The 11,640-nt window shown below is 54.8% G+C and overlaps 1 protein-coding gene across 2 annotated transcripts; it reads right to left on the reverse strand.

Annotated features, from left to right (window-relative positions):
* Positions 1 to 367: 367 nt before the first annotated feature.
* Positions 368 to 8,770, reverse strand: LOC137167272 (adhesion G protein-coupled receptor E3-like). 2 transcript variants are annotated; one of them, XM_067569366.1, is made up of 11 exons: positions 8,513 to 8,770; positions 7,705 to 7,882; positions 7,057 to 7,176; positions 6,183 to 6,385; positions 5,925 to 6,095; positions 5,577 to 5,771; positions 4,889 to 5,124; positions 4,158 to 4,224; positions 3,566 to 3,636; positions 3,039 to 3,207; positions 368 to 2,922 (listed from the first exon to the last, which is right to left on the reverse strand). In XM_067569366.1, exons 2-11 carry the CDS (start codon positions 7,826 to 7,828, stop codon positions 2,776 to 2,778), a joined length of 1,503 nt encoding a protein of 500 aa, XP_067425467.1. In that variant the 5' UTR covers positions 7,829 to 7,882; positions 8,513 to 8,770; the 3' UTR covers positions 368 to 2,775. The 2 variants fall into 2 exon arrangements, with proteins under 2 accessions (XP_067425467.1, XP_067425466.1); XM_067569365.1 differs by having other exon boundaries at positions 6,183 to 6,388.
* Positions 8,771 to 11,640: the final 2,870 nt, after the last annotated feature.

The following is an 11,640-nucleotide window of genomic DNA, read 5'->3' on the forward strand; positions in this document are numbered from 1 at the left end:
CCCCTCTTCCCAAGCTACCCCGGGAGACCCTCCTCCTCCCTGCCACTCCAGAGAGAGGAGCAATTAACTGCTTGCTTGCTCGCCCTGCCCAAGGGCTGGAGCAATTGACTGTTTGTTCACCCGCCCTGCCTGAGGTCCAGGGCGATAGACTGTTTGCTTGACCGCTCTGCCTGAGGGATGGGCTAGGACCCACAGAAGAGAGCTAACTGTTCCCCATACAGGAAGGCGCTGTGGCCTCCCCTGGAGTCGGACCCGAGGAAGGACAGCAGCGACAGGGCCGGAGAGGATGGCCCTGTGACAAGAGGACACAAACAAGCTTTTAACTTAACTGACATTTCCCAAACACTTCAGCTGAAAGGCACTGTGCTGCTTAAAATATAAAACAGATTTATTAACTGCAGAAAGCTGGATTTTCAGTGAGCATAAGTGGTAGGCAAAAAGATTGGTACCAAAGAAAATAAAGATAAACACACAATCTAAATCTTAATCCTGATAACACCAGGTAGGCTCTAGATAAAGCAATCTTTCTCACCTCACTGGATGTTGTAGTTCTCAATGCACAAGCTTCTCCCTGAAACTAGGCACTAGTCTCCTGCCGAAGTCTTTGTCTCTCAATGCTCTCATTGCTTCCAGTATAGGTGTGGAGGAGAAAGGCCAAGGCATGCAGCCCTTGTCCCTTATTTCATATCTTTTGACCATACGCCTAGTAGACATGAGTACAGGCATGTCCAGGTGGGCTCTGCTGACTCACAAGATTGCTCCATCCCACCCCCGTGGTGTCATCTCGTGCGACTGAGTCATAGAGTTGAGCAATCTCCATTGTACAGTCTTGCACTGCTGTCACTGTATTGTAAATCCTTTGTATCCCGTTGCAGATTCCCTGCTGGAGAATAGTCACTTCATACTCTGCTTGGCGGGGGCTACTGCCCTGGTAGAAGAGAATCTTAAACATACAGCATATTTCTCTAAGAATTATGCAGCAAAATCTCATAACTTGATACACACTGACGCTACACGTATTTGGACAGCACAATGGGTTTAAGATATTCTGACCTTTCATCAGATATTTATCTGGCCTGCTTAGTATGATCTATTACAGCCACACTGAAAGTATGAATATGGGGTTCACAGGGTGCTGCTTTGGGGTGCAGTGTGTCACCCTGGGGGGGGGGAAGACTTCAGGAACAGGCTGTTTTTGCAAAGCCCACCTGCTCTGCCTAGGAATTCAGTAGTGGGAATTGCTTTGCCAAAGTGATCAGTTTTGGCTAGTGCTGGGTGACTAATCACTTGAGTACTGAGTGCAGGGGTAGTGGCATGTTGTGATCCTGATTGCGTGAAGACAGGTCTTTGTACCCAGTGATGTGGGCTCTGCCAAAAGAAGCCTAGCTGCCGTTTAACTTTCTCCTTCCGCCCTGTTTCAAGACACCGCTGATTCGACTCAAATGAGAGTCTTTGTTTTGTTAAGTGATCATTAGACCTGAAATCACTGATAACCAGGTCTAGCTGCTGAACCTCAGGGTACGTCTACACTTAAAATGCTGCATCGGCACTGTAGTGCTTTAATGAAGATGCTCTAAACCGACGGGAGAGAGCTTCTCCTATTGGCTTAATCAATCCACCTTCCCGAGAGCTGGTAGCTGCGTCGACAGGAGAAGCTCTCTTGCTGACACGGCATTGTCTACATGGGGTGATAGGTCAGTATAACTACGTCACTTAGGGAAGTAGATTTTTCACATTCCAAATGACGTAGTCATACCAATATAGGTCTGTCATGCAGACCAGACCTAAGTTGCATAGAAGGCGGCAGCAGTAGCTGAGGCATTTCTAATGCCATCTTCCCCACTCCTCTGGCGGGAGGGGAACTCATGTGAACGCACCTCTGAACTCTGGGCCTTTGCTCACCAAGGAAAGCAGCTGTGAGTGGGGTGCAGTGGATGGAGAGGGCAAAGGCAGGTTCAAGCAGCATTTGTTGGACTTTCACCATGCAAGGGGAAAAACTGAGGCAAAGGACACCGGCCAATGGATTCTGGGCTGGGATTTGCTCACGGTCACATGCTTTCGAGTTGTGGTTGTGGTATTTTCCCAGAATAATGCCAAGTTCCATTTCTCTTTTTATTAAAAGTTCTCTTTTGTTAGACACAGACTCTGTGCTTGTGAGAGGAGAAATTCTGGCTCTTAGCAGGGCCTGAGGTGGTGATACGTTTTCCTAGGTTACTGGGTGGGGGCTCCAGCAGGTCCTGCCTGTTTTGTACTGGAACCCTGCGGTATTGAACTGGTGGTTGCTGCTGACTCCACCTGGCAGAAGGGTTATGTCTGGCAAAAAAAGCAGAAACATGGAGATAGATTCCACTAGAATGTGATGTGCTAACTGGTAGCTTGTCTCTGGGAGGCGACATACAAAGCTGCTGAATTCTGACCCATAAGAATAGTGGAGCCAAGAGAAATTCTTCACGGTGATCACTGCTCATAGGGGATGAGTCATCCACACTGACGAAGTTTCAATCCCAGGAGACGTTACACTGCAAAAGCCAACACTTCCCAGTCTACAGTGAGTGACCCCTGAAGTTCTCAGGAGAGCCAAGGGAAGGAAATGTGGAGGTGGCAGGAAAAGGCATTCTGTGCTGGTGCCTAAGACATCTAGGATATCCCTCAAAAGTGACCGACTCTCCCTGACACGCTCAATGACGTTCCCACCAGCCTTACAACAAATCCTGGATCACTCGGGAAGCAAAGCGCATTTTCAGCAATAATGAGACCAAGCTAGAGATGACTGTCTCACAGGCTGGTATTGGAACAGAGCAGAGGACCTCTTATCATCTTGGTGTCGGCAGTGCGGACAGTGGACATCGATACATCGTATGTCTGAGATTTTGTGCCGAATGTTCGGACGCTCTTGATCCACCTCTGGTACTCTTCTCTCACCTAGAGAGTCAGGGACACGGTCACTGCATCAGGTCACTAACCCTGAGGAAATCAGACATGGCCACCACTAGGCCGGTGAAGGCACTGGGTGGGTGATGAAGGACCATGGGCATTACCTGGCGATTGAGGAGACAGTGCACCAGAAAGATGAAGGCTCCCTGCAGGCTGTAGCTGATGGTGAATAAATACTCCATGACTGTGGCTGCTGGGCCAACTTTTAAGAGAGCAAAGATCCACGGGCAGCCCAGAATGAAGAGCTGGGCAATGGCTTTAAAGGTCAGTAACCTGGATAAAGGCACATGGAGAGATCTCATTACAATTATCCTGTGGACAGCAATTGCGTCAGGAGGGTCTGGGCAGTGTCGGACAGAGCTACCGGCCCCTGCTTTACTGTGTGGGACAAGGGTATTGTCAATGTGAACACAATGGGAATTTAGAATGATAGAAGATGGAGGTTGGAAGGCACCTCAGGAGATATCTAGTTCAACCGCCTGCTCAAAGCAGGACCAACCCATGGGACCAACATGTTCCTGTGGATCCTAAATACGTGGTCCCCTTCCTGCAATCCCCACACCTTCCCTGTGCCAAGGACCTTCCAAACCAAGGGATCTGACCCTCCTCCATTGTTTCATTGCCTTCTCACCTGTGGTCTCTGAGGGAGGTGTGTTTGTTTCTCAGGATGCACAGGATCAGGAGAAAGAATGCTGCATTTATCTGTGGAAATGGCAGGAAATATTTCCTGTAAAATGTCCCTTCCGGGGCAAGGGAGCCCAGCTGAGGCAGAGAACGATCCCAGGGGACGGATCTGAACACTGCTGAACTAGTGGGGAGTCCAGGTGGGAATCATCCAGGGGAATCATCCCCTCCCCTGTAATCTCCCGTGGCAGTTCTCCGTCCCTCCCCATGCACAGAGGTGATGGCACAGCTAGGGCTGAGATAAATCAATGGGCTCCCAGAGGCCAGATTAACTCTGAGCACAAATATGGAGCCACTCCAGTTTCCGGTGGGGTCAATAGTTATTCTGGGTTTACACTGGTGTCTCTGAGAGCAGGATCTGGCTCAGATATAGCAAGGGACTAATCCCAAGACAGGCCCAAGCGGATGGGCTCAGTGGGACCTAACTGGGTCGTTCCTTGGGTTTCTGTGGGTCCCGTTCTCCTTCCTGATTCACTGAAATCAGTGGGGCCACAGAGGTGAGACGTGAACAGGGCCATGTGGTTCTGGGAAATACCCACCAGGATTATGACACAGACTGGACCCAGGAAGCTCCAATGAAAGCCTTTCTCCTGGCTGAGCCAGCAACTGCAGGTAGGAAGGAAGAAGAAAGGCATTAACCAGCAAACAACAACGTGGTGACATGAATGTGACTGCTCCCCTTTGTCAGCCCTCGCCATCCACTGCCGCATCTCCTGCTTTCTGTTACCCCTTCTTCTGCCAGCCCCTCCACTGACCCGCTCAGGTGGATGCTTGTAGCATCGATGGAAGCCGGAAACACCGCTGATGTAAAGCAGCCTTGCTACACTGAAGGAAGTGGAGCTACACTGATTTACACCCGCTGAGGATCTTGCCGGGGGAGCCTAGAACACACAACTCCCTAGGTTAGTGGAGGTGATCACTTTAGAGAGGAACCGGCAAGGATTTGCACACAGTAAGAAGGTACGTTTTTTCTACCCTCCAGCACCAGAAGCAAAGCCTGGGACCTGGGAGCCAAGCTGGGACCTTTCTGCCTTGTTCTTGCTCATCATCAGTGTGGTGAGGACTGTAGGTGTACGACAGGTGCCCAACGCCCCACTGCACTAGGGGCACCTTAGGACTACTGGGGAGGGGGCAGGGTCCCAGCAGGGATGTTCATCTCCCAGGCAGGGTGAGCAGGGAAATCTAGGTTAAATACAGACCTGGGTGAGCTCATGCGACCCAGCAGGGAAGCCACGTCCCAGCTCCGTGTCAGGATGGACGCTGCACTTACTATTGGGGAGATCCATAGCCTTCAGGATTCAGGACTGCAGAAATAACCACCACCAGGGCCGGGAATCCGTAGCCGAACGGGTACATGTATCTCTTCTTGAACCTGCCAGCGCTGGTGTAATTCTCGACCTTCGGGTTCCTGATGGTGAGGAAGAGATGCAGCCCCTCCAGGAACATCCAGGTGAAGCAGGCCAGGAAGAGGTATTGCAGGAAGCCAGCAATAGCAGCACACGCCACCTGGGGGAGACAGAGAGCTCAGGGACACTGTGGCTGGGAGGGGAAATGCTGAGTATGGGACAGACCTGCCTGGGGGGTCACACCGGGATTCTGGTTAACACGGCTCTCCAGTTATACGACTCCCTGACCCAGAGACAGCAGGTTCCTGGGACTCAGCAGGTTCCTGGGATTCCCAGGGTGACCTTGGGCAAGTCACGTAGGAAAGGTTGAGACACAGGGAGAATGTGACCCAGAACTGGCCGAAGTCCTGGGGATGGAGAGACTGAGGTTCCTGTGTCCAGCATAAAGGGGCCTAAAGGGGGGTGGAAAAACCCCCTGGGAATCTGGCCCAGATCTTGCCCAGCCCAGAATCCAGGGAGCACAAAGGGGTTCAAACCACACACCCCTGCCTCGCTGCAAGCAGAGGGACAGAGCAGGTGATAACCGGGGCCTGGGAGCTGAGCAGGCCGTACCCGACTGCTGGTGCGGGTCACGGCGGTGAGGAAGAGCAGGTCGGCCAGGAAGAGGCAGAGGCAGAGCTGCAGGTGGATGGAGGTGCTGACGTTGCGGATGGAGCGGCACAGCAGGAAGGTGAGGATGGCGAAGAGGAGGCAGAGCAGGGAGAGGGTCAGTGCCACGTAGGTGATGACGGTCAGTGTGTAACTCTCCTGTAACACAGCAAAGGAGAATCACCACCACCCTACTCAGCCTTTTCCCACCAAAGCCTCCAGTCACTGCAGTGACAGTTTTGCCCAAGCAATGGCAGAGTGCGGCTGGCGCTGAGAGTCCCGCCCTGCGATCCGAGTCTAACACCGAGATACCGTCACTGCGGTGGGAGCCATACGGAGGGCGAAGCTGGAGAGATGGTCGCAGCTACAGGTGGTGTGAGTGCTGTTCACGTGCAGAACGGTGCAGCCGTCCCGAGACCAGGTGCCTTCCCCGTCCACGAATTTCCAGTAGACACAGAGAGACTCTTCCTTCGTTTGTATGTCCTGGAAACACAACAGAATCATCCTCATCCCCATGGGAGCACAGAGCCTTGTTTGGGTTAGCACGTGTCTATACACACAGTAACAGACCTGGCTGTGGTACAGGGTGAATTTTGCAGGTCTGGAGAGGTGAATGTGTCTCCTGCCTCCGAAGGCCCCACTCACCACCCTGGAGTTGAGGTGACTATTCCCCAGCGTCCCACCAGCTGGTGGATTTCCCTGGCTGAGAAGTCTCCTGTTGATGATGGAGCCCAGTGTGGAGTAAGAAATAAAAACAGCAACAGCCGTCAGACCTGCTGGGAGAGGAGATGGAGACGCTATGGCAAAGAATGAGCCAGCCAGGTACCCAGCAACCAGGGATCCCAGTGAGCCCATGGCAGAGCTGGGAATGGAACCCAGGAGTCCTGGCCACAACTCATAAGGTTTCGCCACTGGACCATGCCACCTCCTCTCTCGGAGACCCCAGGAACACGTCTGGCTGGAAGCTTTTGGCTGCAGGAAGCAGAGATGATTATATCATTTTTCTCAGTGAGACCAGTCAGAGGGGCTGACCAGGGACGAGCTTTCCCTGGTGCTGGAGGACTAGGGGCCACCAGCCTGAATGTGGCAGCTGAGGGTACATGTCACCCTGGTCCCCTCTCATCCCATTCGGGGGTCCCTGCTCTTTCCGTTCTCTGGGCCCATGTCCTACCAGAGACCCTTGCATTAGCTGCCTCCCCTCAGACCCCGCAGCCCCTCACTGCTTGGAGCTCAAGCTGTAGGGCAGCTGGGAACAAAGGGGTCTGCACAGCTCACAGCCCCACAGCCTGAGAAGGAGCACTCTGGTGCTAGAGACAGAGGTGAGGGTCCCAGCCTGCAGATCCCTGGGGAGGGAGGAATGGGGGAACCCGGTCTGGGTTCGGTGCCTGGGAATGGCTCTGTGCTGTGGTTTGGGCTCTGGGTGTCTCCATCCCCAGGATGGTACCTTGTGTGGCTGCCCCAGTGACTGTATTGCAGTGGGCGTCCATCGTCTCCCTGTGAGCGCTCAGCCTGAAGACCTCGCTGTCCTGGCTGCAGTCCCCTGTGACGAGCCATGTCTGAACAGCTGCAGGGGGGAGGGGGAAATGACAGAGCCCCTCGCTGTGAAACCACTTTCCTGGGAATCCGTCCCGGCTGGGCAAGCTCCATGCCCCCTCCCACGCCACTTGGTGTGGTGGGGCTCCAGGGCTCTTTCCCCACTGGGGGAGGGGGAAGTTTGGAGCTCCCCCCTCTGAGTCCCATTGGCCACCCCTCCGTGCCCCCTTCCCACATTGTGTCTGTGTCTCCCTGGGGATGCTGTGCCCAGCAAGGGGAGTACCCCCGGGGGCGGCGGGGCGTAAAGCCCCCATTCTGGATTGCTAAGTGTTGTATTTAACCCCTTCTCAAGCAGTTGCTGTTGCTCCCGGGGGCACTGGCAGGGCTGGGCTCTATTTCCTGGGCCGGGTCAGGGCAGCTCCGTGTCTGTGTTCACTACAGTCTCACAGCCACACAGATATTTCGGCTCCAACTTCCAGTGGATTTGGGGCCCAGTGTAGAACCCCGGATCTCCCGGCAGCCAGCAGGCAGCGCTGAGAGCCACCCATACTCCCCTCACCCATAGACTCTGTTGTCACGCTCTGTGTCATCCTCTCCGGAGACCTGCGCGCAGTGGCCAGCACGGCCGTCTCCATGCTTTGCAGCAGGACGTCCACGGCCGATGCCACCTCCCCCTCGCTCATGCTGTCCCAGACAGAGGTGTTGTTTATGAGGGTACTGAAAGTATGAATCACTTCCTGGGGAGAGGAAAGGAAACACCCTGGAAGTAAGGAGTCTGGTGGCTCAAGCGCCACGTCCCATGTGTTCACAGGGGACAGTGATGTGTCTTAGGGACATCGGGCGTCACAGCCTCTCCCAGCTCAGGAGGCTGCAGTGCTCTCAGAGGGGAACCCTTTACAAAGCCAAGAGCGGCTGGAACCCTTTGTCATTCCTTCTTCGTCACCCGCTCCTTCATCCCTCCTTCCCAGGGCATAACATTATCACAAGCCCACAGCTGCCGAGGTCAGAAAGGTATGGCAGAGTGGGGAGAGACCCAGACTGATGAGCTGAAGGAGAATCCCCATTAACTATTAGCAGTATGGGGCTTCTGATGCACAATACAACAGTTCTGAACACTAAAGGGTGGACAAAGAAACGTGCACACATCTCACTAGAGGGCGTGTGGACGCACACCACCTACACCACTAGAGGACACATATGCACACACACACCCACCCACCAGTGGAGGGCACAGATATTTTCTGAAGAGTATCTGTCACCCGCAGTGAGACTCCTAAACCGGCTTAGCAGCAGGCAGGGCTCCGGGCTGCAGGGCACGGGGCAGGGCCCTAGCCAGCAGGGCACATTCAGGGGGTGGAGCCTCTCACCTCTAGAGATAATGCCACACTCCTGGCTCCACACGTTGACGTCAAAATCTCTATGGTCGAATTCAGGAAAGAGCAAAAACTGCTGCTGCTGCTGCTCAGCTCTCCCTGCAGAGACCAGGGCAGAGGGTGAGTTCTGCAGGCACTGCAGGGCGAACGTGCAGGGGCCTGATCCTGACACCCTTAATTGTGTGACTGAAGCTTTTCAGAATCGGGCCCTAGAACCCTGAAGACTGTATCAGACTTGTGCAGCCCAGGACACGCCCGATGGTCTGTTACTGCAGTGAGATTCATGCGGAGAAACGGAACAGGTGCGGGTGTGTGAGAAGAAGGTCAGAAGAACAAACAGGGATCAAAGTGCTGAACTTGGAAGTGGAAGGTAAGAGAAGGATCGGGGAACCCACAACTAGATGGGGGGATGTCATACAAAAGGATTTCATGAGCTGCGGAGTTTCCGAGGAACTGCTCCAAGACAGACTAGATGGGAGAAGGACTTGAAAACAGGGATATTTACTAGTAACTGATGTTCTTCGAGCTGTGTTGCTCATGTCCATTCCACTATAGGTGAGTGCACGCCCACAGTGCACGGTTCCCGGAACTTTTTTCCCCTTAGCAGACCCCGTAGGGCCGGCTCTGGTGCCCCCTGGAGTCCCACACTCATGCCGCGGTATATGAGGCACTGCCGGCCCTACGCCCCCTCAGTCCCTTCTTTCCGCCAACTCCGACAGCGGGGACGGGGGTGGGTGTGCAATGGACATGAGCAACACATCTCAAAGAACATCAGTTACTGGTAAGTAACCTTGTTTTCTATCTTCGAGTGCTTGCTCATGTCCATTCCAATATAGGTGACTAACAGCCATACCTCGGAGGTGGGTAGGAGTTACCGGTGAGCTGTCCTCAGCACGGCTCTGCCGAATCCTACGTCCTCTCTTGCCTGCTGCACGATGGGTAGTGGGACATGAAGGTGTGCACCAATGACCAGGCGGCTGCTTTGCAGACGTCCTGCAGGGGCACCCTGTCCAGAAAAGCCACAGACGAGGCCTTAGCTCTGGGTGAATGCACTGTGATGACACCCGGCAGCGGCACATCCGCCTGCTCGTAGCAGCACTTGATGCAGGATGTGATCCAGGCGGAGATGTGCTGGGTGGAGACCGGTGATCCTTTCATCCGGTCCCACGCCACGGCGAGGAGCTGCGCCAATTTCTGGAACGGCCGCGTCTTCGATGTAACAGGCCAGGGCTCGTCTCGCGTCTGGCGAATGCCATCTCCAAACCCAGACCGCGCGGTTTGGGAAACACAGGGGAGATCAATCGTGATTACAATGAGGTTCAGAAACCAACCCAGGCTAGGAGGCCGGCATGGCCTGCACTGCAGTTTATCCATATAGAAGAGTGTATAAGGGGGCTCCGAGGTCAAGGCCTTAAGTTTGGAGACCCCCCAAGCTGAGGTAATGACCGCCCCGGAAGGCTACCGTCCACGAAGCGTGGCAGAGGGCATGAAACCACGGGTTCCAAGGGGGAGGGCCCTATGAGTCTCGAGAGGACCAGGCTGATATCCCAGGGAGGCACCAGGTTGCGGACCTAGGGATACCGCCTCTCCACCCCCTTAAGCACACTGACCAACGTGAGATGGGAGAATGGGGATCTCCCCACTAGCGGGTAATGGAAGGCCAAAATAGCTGCCAAGTGGACCGTCAACTAGACCAGCACCAGACCCTGGAGTACTCCAGGGTCGGCTACAGAGGCAAGAGGCTGGCGGAATGCCCCGGGATTCCGCCCAAGAGGTAAACCATGACCACTTAGTTTGATACACGACCCATGTAGAAGGGTCCCTGCTGCCCAGCAGGAGTTGTGGGACCTGCATCGAGCAGGCCCCCCTACCTCTGTCAGCCACAGAGCCTCCAGGCCGTGAGCTGCAGGGAATCCAGGACCGGGTGCAACAGGGCACTGTGGTCCTGGGAGAGATGGTCATGCCACCTCGGGAGCCCCATGGGCGGGGCGAACGAAAGGTCCAGCAGCATGCTGAGCCAGCGCTGGCTCGGTCAGGCCTGAGTCGTGAATATGACATCCACCGTGCCTCTGTTTATGTTCAGTAAGACCTTTGGCAGGAGTGGAGTGGGCGGGAATGTGTACCTGAGGGTCCCTGTCCCATTACTGAGGAATGTATCTGAAAGCAACCCAGTCTCAACAACAACCGAGCCTTGGCACTGCACATTCCAAACCGACACGAACAGATCCGGTTGGGGGACACCCCACTTCCAGAGGATCGCAGTCACTATCCCTGAGTGCAGCAACTAGTCGTGGTGGGGTAGAAACAACCTGTTGAGGCGATCTGCCTCGTCACTCCTCACCCCATGAGATGACATACAGTCCAGCGGAGTCGCGCCTCATGGCAAAACCCCACGGACGGGTAGTTTCCTCGCAGAGAGGCAGGGAGGACGCCCCTCCCTGTCCCTTCATTTAAAATGGCTGCAGTGTTGTCCGGCAGTGCCTGCACCACTCTGCCTGTCAGGGATCGGAGGAACAGCCTGCACGCTAGGCGAATGGCTCTCAGCTCCCCCACGGTGACCTGCAAGCACTTTTCCTCCACTGACCAGAGCCCCCGAGTGTTCAGGTTGGCACCCATGTGGGCTCCCATCCCACATACGAGCCGTCAGAACTTAAGGTGACCGACGGGATCAGTTCCATGAAGGGAACGCCCTTCCCTACTGCCCTGGGGAATCTCTACCAGTCCAGGGAGGCTAGGGCGGGCAGGGAACTGGACCACCCAGTTCAGTGGGTGTTTGCTTGGCACATATACCGAGGCCAACCATGCCTGAATCGGCCTGTGCCTCAGGCGAGCTAGCCTCACTATGTATGTGCAGGCCGCCACGTGGCCTAACAGCAGTAGGCAGTGCCTGGCTGTTGTCGTGGAGTATCGGTGCAGCTGGGAGATGCTAGAGACCAGCACCTGAAAACATGGCTGACACAGGAAGGTTCTGGCCTGGGGAGCATCCAGGGTGGCCCCAAGGAACTCTATGCGTTTCACTGGGGTCAGTGGACGTCTGTTCGTTTATGAGCAGACCCAGCCTGCTGCATGTGGAGCAGCGTAAATCGCGCTGACCTGCACTAGGAACCTGGACCTACCCCCTA

The sequence above is a fragment of the Emydura macquarii genome, unplaced genomic scaffold, assembly GCF_026122565.2.
Source record: "Emydura macquarii macquarii isolate MOO-44397 ecotype Brisbane River unplaced genomic scaffold, CSIRO-AGI_Emac_v2 contig_2901, whole genome shotgun sequence".
Taxonomy (NCBI): Eukaryota; Metazoa; Chordata; order Testudines; family Chelidae; genus Emydura; species Emydura macquarii.

What these genes read in the sequence shown, in the direction of transcription:
- LOC137167272 (XM_067569365.1), bottom strand. Translation starts at nt 7,828, where the DNA reads ATGAGCGAGGGGGAGGTGGCATCGGCCGTGGACGTCCTGCTGCAAAGC. An exon ending in TCACCCTGTACCACAGCCAG is followed by an intron (nt 6,096 to 6,182) that starts GTCTGTTACTGT and finishes TTGTGTTTCCAG; the next exon opens with GACATACAAACGAAGGAAGA. An exon ending in CAGTCTGTGTCATAATCCTG is followed by an intron (nt 3,637 to 4,157) that starts GTGGGTATTTCC and finishes CCATTTCCACAG; the next exon opens with ATAAATGCAGCATTCTTTCT.